Below are 12,680 nucleotides of genomic sequence, written 5' to 3' on the forward strand. Positions count from 1 at the left end.
GCTGAGGCGCCGAGCCATGATGCAAGCCCAGCAGGTAACACCATCTCCGCAGTCCCAGCAGCCGCCATGCTTGTTGGAGCTGCTAGCAGTGTTGGTTTAGACACCGTGTGCACAGATTCCCTGTTGACGGCACACATTGTAGGAGTTGCTGCTTGAATTATTTCCAGAAGTTACATGACGAGTAAATGAGTGCAATGCAGTGTCTTGAATTCAGAGAAGGTTCTAGACTAAGGTTCTTGAAGGGCTCTGTGTAATTGCTTGATATAGCATCCAAAAATCAGTGAGTAGTAATGGGTATTCAATTTAAAATCAAATTCAAATGTTAATCCAAGGTTTTATGCTTGTGATAAGACCATTCACTTACTAAAAACTTACTGGGTTCCACTGCAAAGTGTAATTAAGAAAAGACGGGTAGCATTCTGAAGTCTCACTTGATTTAAACAATTAATTATTCATCATTTTATTTATCTGAAAGCCAGAGTTACATAGAGAAAATGGCAAGATCTTCTATCTGATGGTTCACTCCCCATATGGCTGCAGTGGGTGGGATTGGACCAAACCAAAGCCTGGAGTCTGGAGTCTGGAGCTCCTCCCAGGTCTCCCACATGCGTGCAGGAGCCTGCCCTGCTTTCCCAGATCATTAGCAGGGATCTATATCAGAGGCGAAGCAGCAGGGTCTCCAGCTGGCGCCTATGAAGTGTGGCAGGTTGTGGCTTTACATGCTATGCCACAATGGAGTCCCATGAGAATCTTTCTAAATAGTTGAGAATATTCCGTACTTTTGTAAAACCAAGGAGAGGACATACCACTTGCTGTTATACTGATCTTAGCTTTAGTGTCTCTTCACAGTTGAAAAGGAGATGGTATCATTTCAGGAACCAACTCTAGTGATGACTAAATAACCCTCCACTACATGCTTTAACTTCTGGATCTACTTCTGAATTATCCTGTTGTCTAAAACTGTGTAATTAGACTGTGGCTTCAATTGAGAGGCCAAAGGAGAGGGGGAGGTATGATGTGGGCAGGGGGAGAATGGAGCCGTGGTAAATCGAGTCTAGAAGAGGGCTATGAGAAAGCAGGTCCTCGGGAACAGGGCAGGACTCCCTGGGTGTGAGCAGCAGGGCACTCACAGTGGTAGCTTGCTTGCTTTCCCCGAACAGTGCGCTTCCCAGCTGCTGTGCCTGGTGAAGTTGCTGCTGCTGTCGGATGGCTCTTGCATTACCTCTGTAAGGCAATTCCCAGCTGTTTCTGTGTTGAGTGTGTGGGTTGTGTTTTACATTGGCTCGTTCTGTAGGAAAGAACCATTTTTTTCAAGGTGCTTGTTTATAGACCTTTAATCTTACACTGTGTGAATTTAGGAAACTGGCACTGTGGCTGCTGGCTACCTTCAGTTCTAACTGGTATCTAGGTCAACTGGGTGATCTTTGGTATGGATTAGTTTCTTCTGTGCTCAAAATTCCCTTCTAATGTGTTTCAAGTCACTGAAATAAAATGATCACCATTCTTTTCCTGTTGCACCTGAGGGGCTTGGCATCAGCCAAATGCCTTGACCTTATTTTTCATAGGGCAGAGGTAAAAACTTGGGGTCCATGGAACAAACTCAATACTGGGCATCATTTATAAGACCTGTGAAATAGAGCCTAGCGTGATGGCTCCATGGCTAAATCCTTACCTTGCAAGCACCAGAATCCCACAGTGGTACCAGTTCATGTCCCAACTGTTCCACTTCCCATCCAGCTCCCTGCCTGTGGCCTGGGAAAGCAATCAAGGATGGCCCAAAGTCTTGGGAACCTGTACCTGCATAGGAGAACCAAAGGAAGTTCCTGGTTCCCGACTTCGAATCAGCTCAGCTCTGGCCATTGCAGCTACTTGGAGAATGAACCGGTGGACAAAAGATCTTTATGTCTCTCCTCTCTGTAGATCTGCCTTTCCAATAAAAATTTAAAAAATAGATCCTTTACAATTTAAAAATTTTTTAAAGCTAAAATTTTAAAGGATCTATTTATTTTTATTGGAAAGACGAATCTACAGAGAGGAGCATCTTCTGTCCATTGATTCACTCCACAAGTGGACACAATGGCTGGAACTGAGCCAATCTGAAACCAAGAGCCAAGAGCTTCTTCCAGATCTTCCAGGCCACAAACAGCGAGCTGGATGGGAAGTTGGGCCACAGGGACATGAACCAGTACCCATTTGGGATCCTGGTGAGTGCAAGGACTTTAGCCACTAAGGCCACCATGCCTGGCCCTAAAAAAATACTTGTGAAATAGAGAACTTTTAAAAAAAAAATTAATTTTTCACTTTTAGTTGAAAGACAGGAAAAATGATGTGGGAGGGTTTGAAAGATTTTCCAATTAGTCCCCAAATGCCCACAACAGCCAGGGCTGGGCCAGGTGGAACACAGTAAGTCAGAACTCAGTCCTGGCTTCCCACAGGGTGGCCGGGACCCAAGTCCTTGAGCTCTTCTGTGCTGTCTCCCAGGGCGTGAATGAGTAGGAAGCTGCACCACACTGCGTGCATAGAGACCAAGACTTGAACCAGACACCCTGATACGAGATATGGGGGGCTCAAGCAACAGTGTAACCTACTGTGCCAAACACCTATCCTGGAGAATATCTTTCATTTTATTTTTTTTTAACATCTAAGCCTTTACTGGGAATTATACCTCAAAATGTTAATTATTAGAATATCAACACACATGTCAGCAACTGGACTTGCATTGCAGTTGAAGCTAGAGCTTAGTAATGGCCATGCCTTTTAGGTAGAAAGCCTCCAGGTGGCCTGGTATTTGCGTTTGTGATTCTTGGAATAACACGTGCCTTAAATTAAATCACAAGGGCCTGGGGAGGTGGTGTTCAGGCTAATCCTCCACCAGCAAGTGTCAGCATCCCATAAAGTTGACTTTCTAGAATCTCTTGTTTGCAGCTTTATTATGCTTACCATTTTTTTTTTAAGATTTATTTATTTTTATTGGAAAGTCAGATATACAGAGAGGAGGAGGGACAGAGAGGAAAGATCTTCCATCTGATGATTCACTCCCCAAGTGACCGCAATGGCTGGTGCTGCACCAATCCAAAGCCGAGAACCAGGAACTTCTTCTGGGGCTCCCACATGGGTACAGGGTCCCAAGGCTTTGGACTGTCCTTGACTGCTTTCCCAGGCCACAAGCAGGGAGCTGGATGGGAAGTGGAACTGCTGGGATTAGAACTAGCATCCATATGGGATCCTGGGCATGCAAGGCAAGGACTTTAACCACTATGCTATCACGCCGGGCCCACCATTTGTTTTTATGTTGAATTATATGATTGTATCTTTTCCATATTTAGGAGTCTCCCGGAAAAGTGGAATCCTTTGCGTCCCTGCTAAGACGTTCTCCTCTTACTCAGATGGGGCCTGCCAAGGATAAGCTGGTCATTGGACGAATATTCCACATCGTGGAAGATGATCTCTATATAGATTTTGGTGGCAAGTTTCACTGTGTGTGTAAAAGACCTGAAGTGGATGCAGAGTAAGTATAATCATCTCTGAGTCCTTTCAGAACTTTCACAAAAATTGAGATATCATAAAAGAATGTTTATATGCATGTATATGATTGTTGCAAAGACAGACTCTTTCAGTTGATAATACGATTAGCAGTAGAATCTAAAACACACACACAAATAAAACAATCCTTGTTCCTCATTTAGTCTGGATTCCTGTCTTCCTGAAGCAGTGGGAACAGTTTTGGGAAAGAGTAGAATGTTTAACATTGTAACACACCATTCTATACCACAAAGTTAAAATGAACTTTGTAGTGGAGTTTGCTGCTCAAGTCATTTTGCCTGTAACCTTCCCTGCCCCTCTCTTTTCTCCTCTCTTTCCACTTCTCTGAGAATCTTTTACTTTTTTGGCTTTTATTTTTTTGTTTCCCTTTGCCAAATTTTGGTGCATTCCTTACTTTTACTTTACATGGTTTGGGGTTTTGTTTTGTTTTGTTTTGTTTTGTTTTTAGAATTACTACCTTTCCTGTTGTACAGATAACCCATTGTGTTTATAGCTATAAAAGAAAAAGTACTTGTGGATACCCATAGCCTCTGGGGAGAACAGGAGATGCTGTAGAGTGTCATGGGTAAAGGAGATGTTGAGCTAAGACTTTGAGATGGGAGAGTAGAAGTAAAGAAGAATGAATGGTTTTTTTCCCATCAGTTTCTAATTTGTAAATTTTTTCATTATGAAAATTTCCAGTGCCAGGCTGTGTCTGAGCTAATGAAATATCAGTTTAATTGGCAGTACCTGTTTCTTCTTAACAGAACACCAAACCATAGTGAACGTAGTATTCAGTGGTGTCTTAGACTGAATCGCACTGACCAAGAATTTGGTGATGTTTAGGAATGAGTCATAGTGTAGGACTCTATCCTTGGAGAGCAGCTTGGGATCGGTTGACACTCTGCCGAGAGCTGCGGATATCCAGGGATGTGGTGATTGGGCTCATCCAGGTAGGGGACATAAACTGGCCCTGTTTCAATCTGAGTTGGACCCCACAAATTTACCAGAATAACTTCTTCAGAACAATGTTGTATAAGTAATATTTAACAACCAGTTTTCTTAGTATATGTACTGCCGACGCGAGCACTAACAGCCAGTTTTCTTATGTGAAAGAGAACTTTGGCTTGCTGATTGCTGTGCTATGGCCAATTTCAAGTTAGCAGTGTGTTGTCCTGCAGAGACGGACATCATAGGCACAGCGGCCTGGCTGCTGGGTGAGCTGGCTGCAGCGCGGCTCTGCCTGCGGTAATCAGAAGCTAAACGGTGTCTCAGCAAGGTGAACAGCGAAGACCAGGGAGTCCCTGTGTGCCTCCACAACAGGCCTCGGAGTCAGCAGGCTGTGGGAGTCTAAGTCTCAATGGCAGATTTTCCTGCTTTTGTATATTTTAAGCTGCCATAAATTATCATTTGTCACTAGGTTAGCCAAGCTAGAATTTTTTTTAAAATAAGTAAATGTGATGGTATTTTAGATTGATAACAACTGATAAAGATCAGAAATTACTTTGGTTAATATTCCAGTTAACTAAATAACAGCCGTCCAGCAAGTTCCATAGCTTTTGTGCTTTAGTATTCTTTGTTTTTACTATGGTTTTCAAGGGTTGTATCAAAAATCTCTAGAATTTAAAGAAAAGTTCCAGAGATTGCTCTGGAAATTAGAGGATGTTAGACCCTGCTTTCACAACAGCTCTGTTTGTTATGGTAACTCTGGAAGCATTTTATCGAAAGAGTGCGGTGGTAATCGTGAACATATCCACTGCCAAAAGAAAATTTGAAGGATGCTTGTAAAGGAACAGATGCATTTCAGAAAGATAAATAGACTCTAAGCTAAGATTGTGATCTAGTCAAAGTTGCAAATAGGACTATTGCAAGAAAACTCAGAAATTTGGGGACATAGATGGGACCTAATACAGTACCAATTTAAAAAGTTTTAATCATTTAATGTTTTCTCTCAAATTAACTTATGACTTGAAATCAGAAATTAACTTAAAACTCTGGCATTAACCACTTTGGTAATTTTATAAAATAATGGCGTTCCCAAATTCAACCCACTGAGGGACCCTGGTCCCATATGTACTTTATCTGAATACTTTTGTTTCTTCCAATTGAAGGATGTATTTCGATATGTTTAGCAACACCTGACTTGCCCTGAAATCTATTTTTCTTATTAATAAGTAACTTACTTAAGTATTGTGGATAGTAACAGTAAAACACAAGCATGGAAAGAGTTTTTGTTATTATGAAAACTAATTTTAATGATTTGGAAAGACCCATAGACGAGAGAAAGCTTTCTCTAAGGAAACTGCTATGAGATTGAGGAAGAAAACCATTAAGACTGGCCAAAAACAAATATAAAACTTAAAATGTAGAAAGATTACTTTCCAGATGTCAATCTTTTTAAAAGATTTATTTGTTTTGTATTGGAAAGTCAGATATACAGAGAGGAGGAGTGACACAGAGAAAGTTCTTCCATCTGCTGGTCCACACCTCAAGTGGCCACACCGGCTGGAGCTGAACCAATCCAAAGCCAGGAGCTGAGAGCTTCTTTTGGGTTTCCCACTTGGGTACAGGGTCCCAAGGCTTAGGACCATTCTCTGCTTCTTTCCAAGGCCACAGGCAGGGAGCTGGATGGGAAGTGGAGCAGCCATCACATGAACCTTGTAAGTGGAGGATTAGCCACATGAGTTATCATACTGGGACATCTTCTATTCTTTTTTATTAAAGATTTATTTATTTATTTGGAAAGTCAGATATACAGAGAAGAGGAGAGACAGAGAGGAAAGATCTTCCGTCCGATGATTCATTCCCCAAGTGAGTGCAACGGCCAGAGCTGAGCTGATCCAAAGCCAGGAGCCAGGAGCCTCTATTCTTATTCTACTGTGAAATGACCAACCCGGGTGATCACAGACTGTGTGGGTGTTATGCAAGAAAGTCAGAGCCTAGCTCCGGTGGGTAGATCTCTACTCAGAAAGCCTTGACCCTTCAGAATGTTTATATTAATTTTCTATTATTTTATTAACTTTGCAGCCTATATGCACAATTTTTAATGAGTTTTCTCCTTGGCCTTCTTTTCCATAAACCCAACCATGAGTCAGTGAGCTGCTGCTGTGATATACAGATACAAAGCTCTCTTCCCTGTGAACCTACCACCCTTTTATTTAGACATTTTTTCTTCTGTCCTAGTAAAATGGCACAATTTCACAAAACTTCTAGTGTGAATTAAGATTTTTTTTCATATCCCATCTGTTTTCTTTTGATAATTGAATGAATTTGTTTTTTTAAGCTTATGTTAGCATTTAATGTGTGTCATCTATACATTCCCCACATGAAACACACAAAAAATAGTTGATATCATTGTAGTCCCTGGTTACCCAAGAGGCATATGTTCCATAACCCCCGGGTAATGCCTGTGAAACCAAGGACAGTACTGAAACCTCTCTATATTGTTACTCTGGATGCCACAAGTTCTAGAGCTGAGCTGTCCTTTCATGTTTTTGTCCTGCTGAATCCTCTGCGTCACCACTGCGGCACACTTTGGGGCCTTTATTAAATAAATAAGGATTATTTAAATACCAACACTGGCGTATCACCATAGTACAACTTAAGTGACTGGCGGGAAGCAGCTTTTCCAGTGCAGCTGGGCGGGACTGTACATACTGAAGGAGCGAGCCACACTGTGGGCTGCAGGATACTCAGAGTGGGTGTGCAGTTTCAACCTTAGGTGTTATTTAATTTTGGAGTTTCAGTTAGTATATTTGGGCTATGAGTTATTGCAAGTAACTGAAACAGTAAAGGAGAATTGCTGTGTCTCCCATTTTCTAAATAAAGTAAGTCTGAGCATTAATGTGTTGTTATCATGTAACTAGTGATTAATGAAATAGGAGTTTAAACCATTTTGTAGATGTTCTTTTTACCTCACTGCCACTAAATCATACAACATGATAGTGAAGTGTCATGAATACCTCTTAAAATAGTCTCATGTACAAGTAACATCATACAGGGGACCCTTCTAGGAATACAGTGATGGAGCTCTGGGGATCTGTTAAAGAATGTTAGATAGCCATGAAAATTTCAAAATACTAATGCAAGAAATTGAAGACACACAAAGGAGAGAAAACCTCACATATTCATGCCTTGAAAGAATTAATGTTATTGGAATGTCCATGCCATGGGCCCGGCGCGATAGTGTAGTGGTTAAAGTCCTCTCCTTGAACGCACTGGGATCCTATATGGGCACCGGTTCGTATCCTGGCAGCCCTGCTTCCCATCCAGCCCCCTGCTTGTGTCCTGGGAAAGCAGTCGAGGACGACCCAAAGCCTTGGGACCTTGCACCCACATGGGAGACCTGGAAGAAGCTCCTGGCTCCTGCCTTCAGATTGGCTCAGCTCTAGCCGTTGCGGCCACTTGGGGAGTGAATCATGGATCAGAAAGATCTTCCTCTCTGTCTCTCCTCCTCTCTGTATATCTGACTTTCCAAATAAATAAATAAATCTTAAAAAAAAAAGAAGAAGAAGAATGTCCATACCAACTTGCGGGGTCTCCCCCACAGATTCCTTCAGTACCCCGTTGCTGGAGGGGATGAGCCTGCCGCCCACCACCCAGCCTCCTGGCCTGCAAGAGACAAACAGATGGACATGGATTTTGTCTAAACAGTTCTGATTTATTGGGAAAATTCAGTTTCTTATATAGGGTAAGGAATAGCCTCAGGCCAGGAATCTTGAGAATTCCAGGACAGGAGAAACTAGGAGCCAGTTACCAGGAGCATGACTGCAGAAGCCACCTCCCATAGGCTAGGGGTAGGTGAGCGAGATGGCCCTGGCCAGTCAGTATTTCCTTGGAGCTACGTGACTCCTGCCCTGGTTCACGCCCAGGGTTCTGTCCTTGGCTGCCATCTTGCCTGCCAGTGACCTGGACTTTTAGTCGCCATCTTACTGATTTAGTGACCCTTTGTCCCCGAGCCCCACACAACTAAAGTGATTTACAGATTGAATGAAGTCTCTATTAAAATATGAATGACATTGTAGAATTAGAAAAAAGAATCCTAAAATTCATGTGAAAGTGCAGAAGTCTCTGGGTAACCCAATCTTGGCCAAAAAGAACAAAGGTGGATGCATCACAATAACTGATTTTAGGACATACTACAATGCTTTAGTAACCCAGTGTGGTACTGGCATAAAACAGACACAGGAAGCATTAAGAGAAAGTGGAGATCTTAGAAGTTAACCAGCATATCTACAGCCAAGTAATTATTGACAGGTTGTCTGGAGGAAGGATACTTCTGTGCAGTCGGTAAAAGCTTGACCCCAGGCGTCTCCCTTCCTGATCCTATACAAAAATTAATTCATAATAAAGTAAAACCCTGAGTGTGAGACCTGGAACCATCAAACTGCTAGGTGAAAACATGGGGAAACATGTTTCCAAGTTAAGGCAGTGATTTTTAAGGTAAGGCCCCAAAATACAGGCAACAAAAACAAAACTAGACAAATGCATCGATGTCAAACCAAGAACTTTTTGTGGAGCAAAGAAAGCAGTCAATTAAGTAGACTGCTGGCAAAATAGGGGAAGATATTTGCAAATCTTTCATCTCACAGAGGTTTAATATCTCGAATATCTAAGGAGCTCAGAAAACGCAGCAACCAAAAAACTAAACAATCAAAGGGATCTAAATGGATACGGCTCAGAAGTGATACAGATGTCCAAAAAAATACATGCAAAATGCTCAGTAGCACTAGCCAGCAGGGGAATGCAAAGCAAACCACAGGGAGTGTCATCATCACACTCCATTTAGCATGGCTGTTTTCAAAAGGACAAAAGTAATGATTGCTGATGAGAAATTGGAGAAAAGGGAACCCTTACATGCTGTTGGTGGGAATGCAAATAGCAAAGCTGTTATGGAGCAGAGTATGGAGAATCCTGAAATTGAAATCAGCATGTGGAAAAGATACCTACACTCCCATGATAGCCAAGAGATAGAGTATTGGCTTCTATCAGTGAATGGATGAATTGTTGCACGAAGTGGAATGTTACTCAGCTTTTAAAAAATAGTGAAACCCTGATCCTTACAGTAAAGTGGACAGATCTGGAGACTGTCACATTAAGCAAACTAAGGCAGGCACAGAAAACCAAATACTCCATGTTCTCTCTTATACATGGGAGTTGAAAAAAAAAATTCAACAGTTGGTTGAAACTTAAAATAGTGATTATTGGAAAATTGGAATACTTGGGAGAAAGGGATAGAAAAAATGGGCACCAAAATGTAGTTAGATAGAAGTAATAAGTTCCAGTGTTCCACAGCACCGTGGGGTGACTGTAACTCACAATAATGTATTGTATACTGTGTAAGAAACTGAAGAGAAGAACTGAAATGCTCCAAACACAGAGTAAAGCAAACATTCTGATCACCTGAGTCATTCAGCTTATACCATGTATGTGTGTTGAAATGCTGCATTGCACTCCATAAAAATGTGGCACTATTGCATGTCAACCAAATTTTAAGAACACCAAAATGGTAGGCAGTCTGTCACAATAGCTTTTCTTATGATGTCCGTGGCTGCTGTGGTCTGAATATTTGTATTCCCCCAGAATTCATGTGGTAAAACATTACTCACCAATGTGATGCTGCTGTTAGCAGGCAGAGGACTTAGGGAATGATTGCATCAAGGGGTTTCAGCCCTGGTGAATAAAATTAGTGCCTTTATCAGAGAGACTGGCAGAGCGGCCCTGCCCGTTCTATCAGCTGAGGACATAGTGAGAGTGTGCCACGACGAACCAGGCTTGGGCCTTCACCAAACGCTCAGACTACTACTACCCTCGTTTGGGACTTTCCAGGCTTTTAATTGTGAAGAATGAATTTGTGTTTTTTTCATAACCTTCTCCAAATGTTATTTTTTGTTATAGGAGCCCAAAGTGACTAAAACAGTGGTTTGGGTAGAATCACTACCAATAAACTTTTGCAGCAGGTCTAGCCTTGTTTGGGAATAAGTTTGTATCATATGTGTGATGAGAACTGTGGTTACAGGAACTGGATAGTGTTTGACAATGATTAATTAAGTCAAGTCAGCATGCCTCGTGTTATTTGGGAATGATCTATTCCAAAAAAAGCTTATTCTATAGAGAATAGACAATATTGATTATAAGTCTTTAGTTCATTCTTTTTATAAAATATATCATCTTTCTTGGCTATGTTAGACCTAAAGTAGTTTAATTTTTTTATTTACGATGACCCAGGTTCACAATTATTAATCATTAATCTATGTCATATAATAATATAAATAATACATAGAATTATTCCTGAGTAGCCACTTGGCCCTTCAGTTCTGTGATTTTTGTATTTTGCCTCTCCTTTTTCTCTGATTATGCCCTGTGTCAGCTTTTCACAGTTTTCCCAAAGCTCTTAATCTTCTCTCCAATATAAAAATTCCTGGCCGTTAAGTTTGTTGTGCTTAACATAAAACCAGCTGTGTTTGAGTAAGGACCTACCAGCTTATCCTATGAGGAAAGTGCATGTATTTTAGTGCGTCAATTTCAGTGTGCGTTTTGACAGCTCCTGCCTAATTCTCATGGGGTTCCGTGGATATTTGATGTTACCAATAACTAACTTCTAGCAAGTGAGGTATAACTTGGTTGGGTTTTTGTCTATGATGACTGTCTGTTCACTGATGCCCTTGATAGGAATTGTCACATATCAGTATGGTGTTTGTTGAGCCAATCAAGGTGCTGAGTAGTTTAAACCATGACCGTTTATTGTGGTTTGAGACTTTAACACTTCTAGGAGGAAAAAGTGAACATAAAACATAGTGCCAATTCTAAAGTGAATCCGTGAGTAAATAAGTTAATTTTTTTAAAAAGTTTTATTAAACTCGGAGAATTACTTGATAGCATTGATTACTTTGGTTGTATTGGAATGTATCTTTATGGCATTTTATCAGTCACAAGAAATGTAAGATGAAATTTGATTTTATTAATTTTGTTTTTAATATAGGCATGATGTAATTTTTCATTGTGTCAACAAGCCTTGAGTATGTGGCTAGTTTGTGTCACCTCCATGTTTAATGTTAATAATGTACATATGATAGTTAATCCTTGCCTTTATGGAGCTGGTTCAGTTAGCGGACTAGAGAAAAACTAGTAAACATAATACCGTTTTAGTTTTATTTAGTACACTCTAATGGAATGGAGAAGAGGAGATGGAGAGCTAGCCTGCTGGAGTTAGAAGTTTCCCAAAGAAGTTAACAGTTGAACTGAGTTGAATGGGGAAGAGTATGCAAATGCAGAAAGTGAAAGTGATTGCAGGTGAGAGAACAGCCCCTGGAAATGTTAAGTGCAAGAGAGAGATTGCTCTTTCTGGGAACTCAAGTGATTTTGTTGACCTAATTCAGAGAAGTGACTGGATTTTCAAGGAATTTATCCATTCTAAAAGTTTGGGTCTTTATTCTGAAGGTGGCAAAAAGCCGTTAAATGTGTGTCATATTATGTTTCAGTGAGATCATTCTGGCAGAGCAGAACATTTTTATATTTTGAAGGAGTGATGCGGCGGTTGGGGAGACCTGTGAGGAAGCTGCTGTGAAATAATGATGAGAATGTGGATTAGCCTCCGAGTGGGGACAGGAGAGAATTTCCTTAGGTGCTTCAGAGATAGAAGGCATGGATACAGGTGAATAGTTGTGAAGTGAGGAGGATGTTAGTGGACAGTGAACTGGGTGGTATCAAGGAGAAGTGAAAAGGGCCATGTACTTTATATTGTATAGATAATGTTGTCTGCCTTAAAAACAACAAAAGGTTAAGTGAGTAGCATCACTTAAGGAACATTTCTCTTTTTACAAACAGAAAGTCCATGGTCGAATTATGCTTGTTGCATCGGTTAAAAACTCAAATCCTCAAAATCTTTCAACATCAGTTAGTTTATATTTTAATTTTGATTTTTGTACAGAGTTGCAAACGTTTCTGCGAAATCCTCAAGTCCATGTATTTATTACTGTGTTGATGAGGGTTATCTTTTAAAACATTATCTCAGCACTGGCATGTTGGCATCACTATCAAAACATGATTGACAGCTCTGAAAATCAACGAGTTTCAAAACAAGCATGATTGGCAGCTCTAAGATAACTAGCACGTGCACCGAGTATTATTTGTACTTTTGTTTGACACTTCGGGTGGAA

General features: G+C 40.9%; 1 protein-coding gene across 3 annotated transcripts in view; it reads left to right on the forward strand.

Annotated features, from left to right (window-relative positions):
• TPD52 (tumor protein D52) overlaps positions 1–12,680 on the forward strand; it is a 141,095-nt gene that overhangs the window by 54,586 nt on the left and 73,829 nt on the right. For 2 of the 3 annotated variants that reach the window (XM_040994079.1, XM_040994117.1), the window contains one exon: positions 3,327–3,508. In XM_040994079.1, coding sequence (XP_040850013.1) covers positions 3,327–3,508 — 182 coding nt within the window. The remainder of the gene's footprint in view (positions 1–3,326; positions 3,509–12,680) is intronic. The other variant, XM_040994124.1, reaches the window with a different exon arrangement.

This window comes from Ochotona curzoniae, unplaced genomic scaffold (assembly GCF_017591425.1).
Source record: "Ochotona curzoniae isolate NIBS_2020 unplaced genomic scaffold, NIBS_Ocur_1.0 contig_1071, whole genome shotgun sequence".
Lineage (NCBI taxonomy): Eukaryota > Metazoa > Chordata > Mammalia > Lagomorpha > Ochotonidae > Ochotona > Ochotona curzoniae.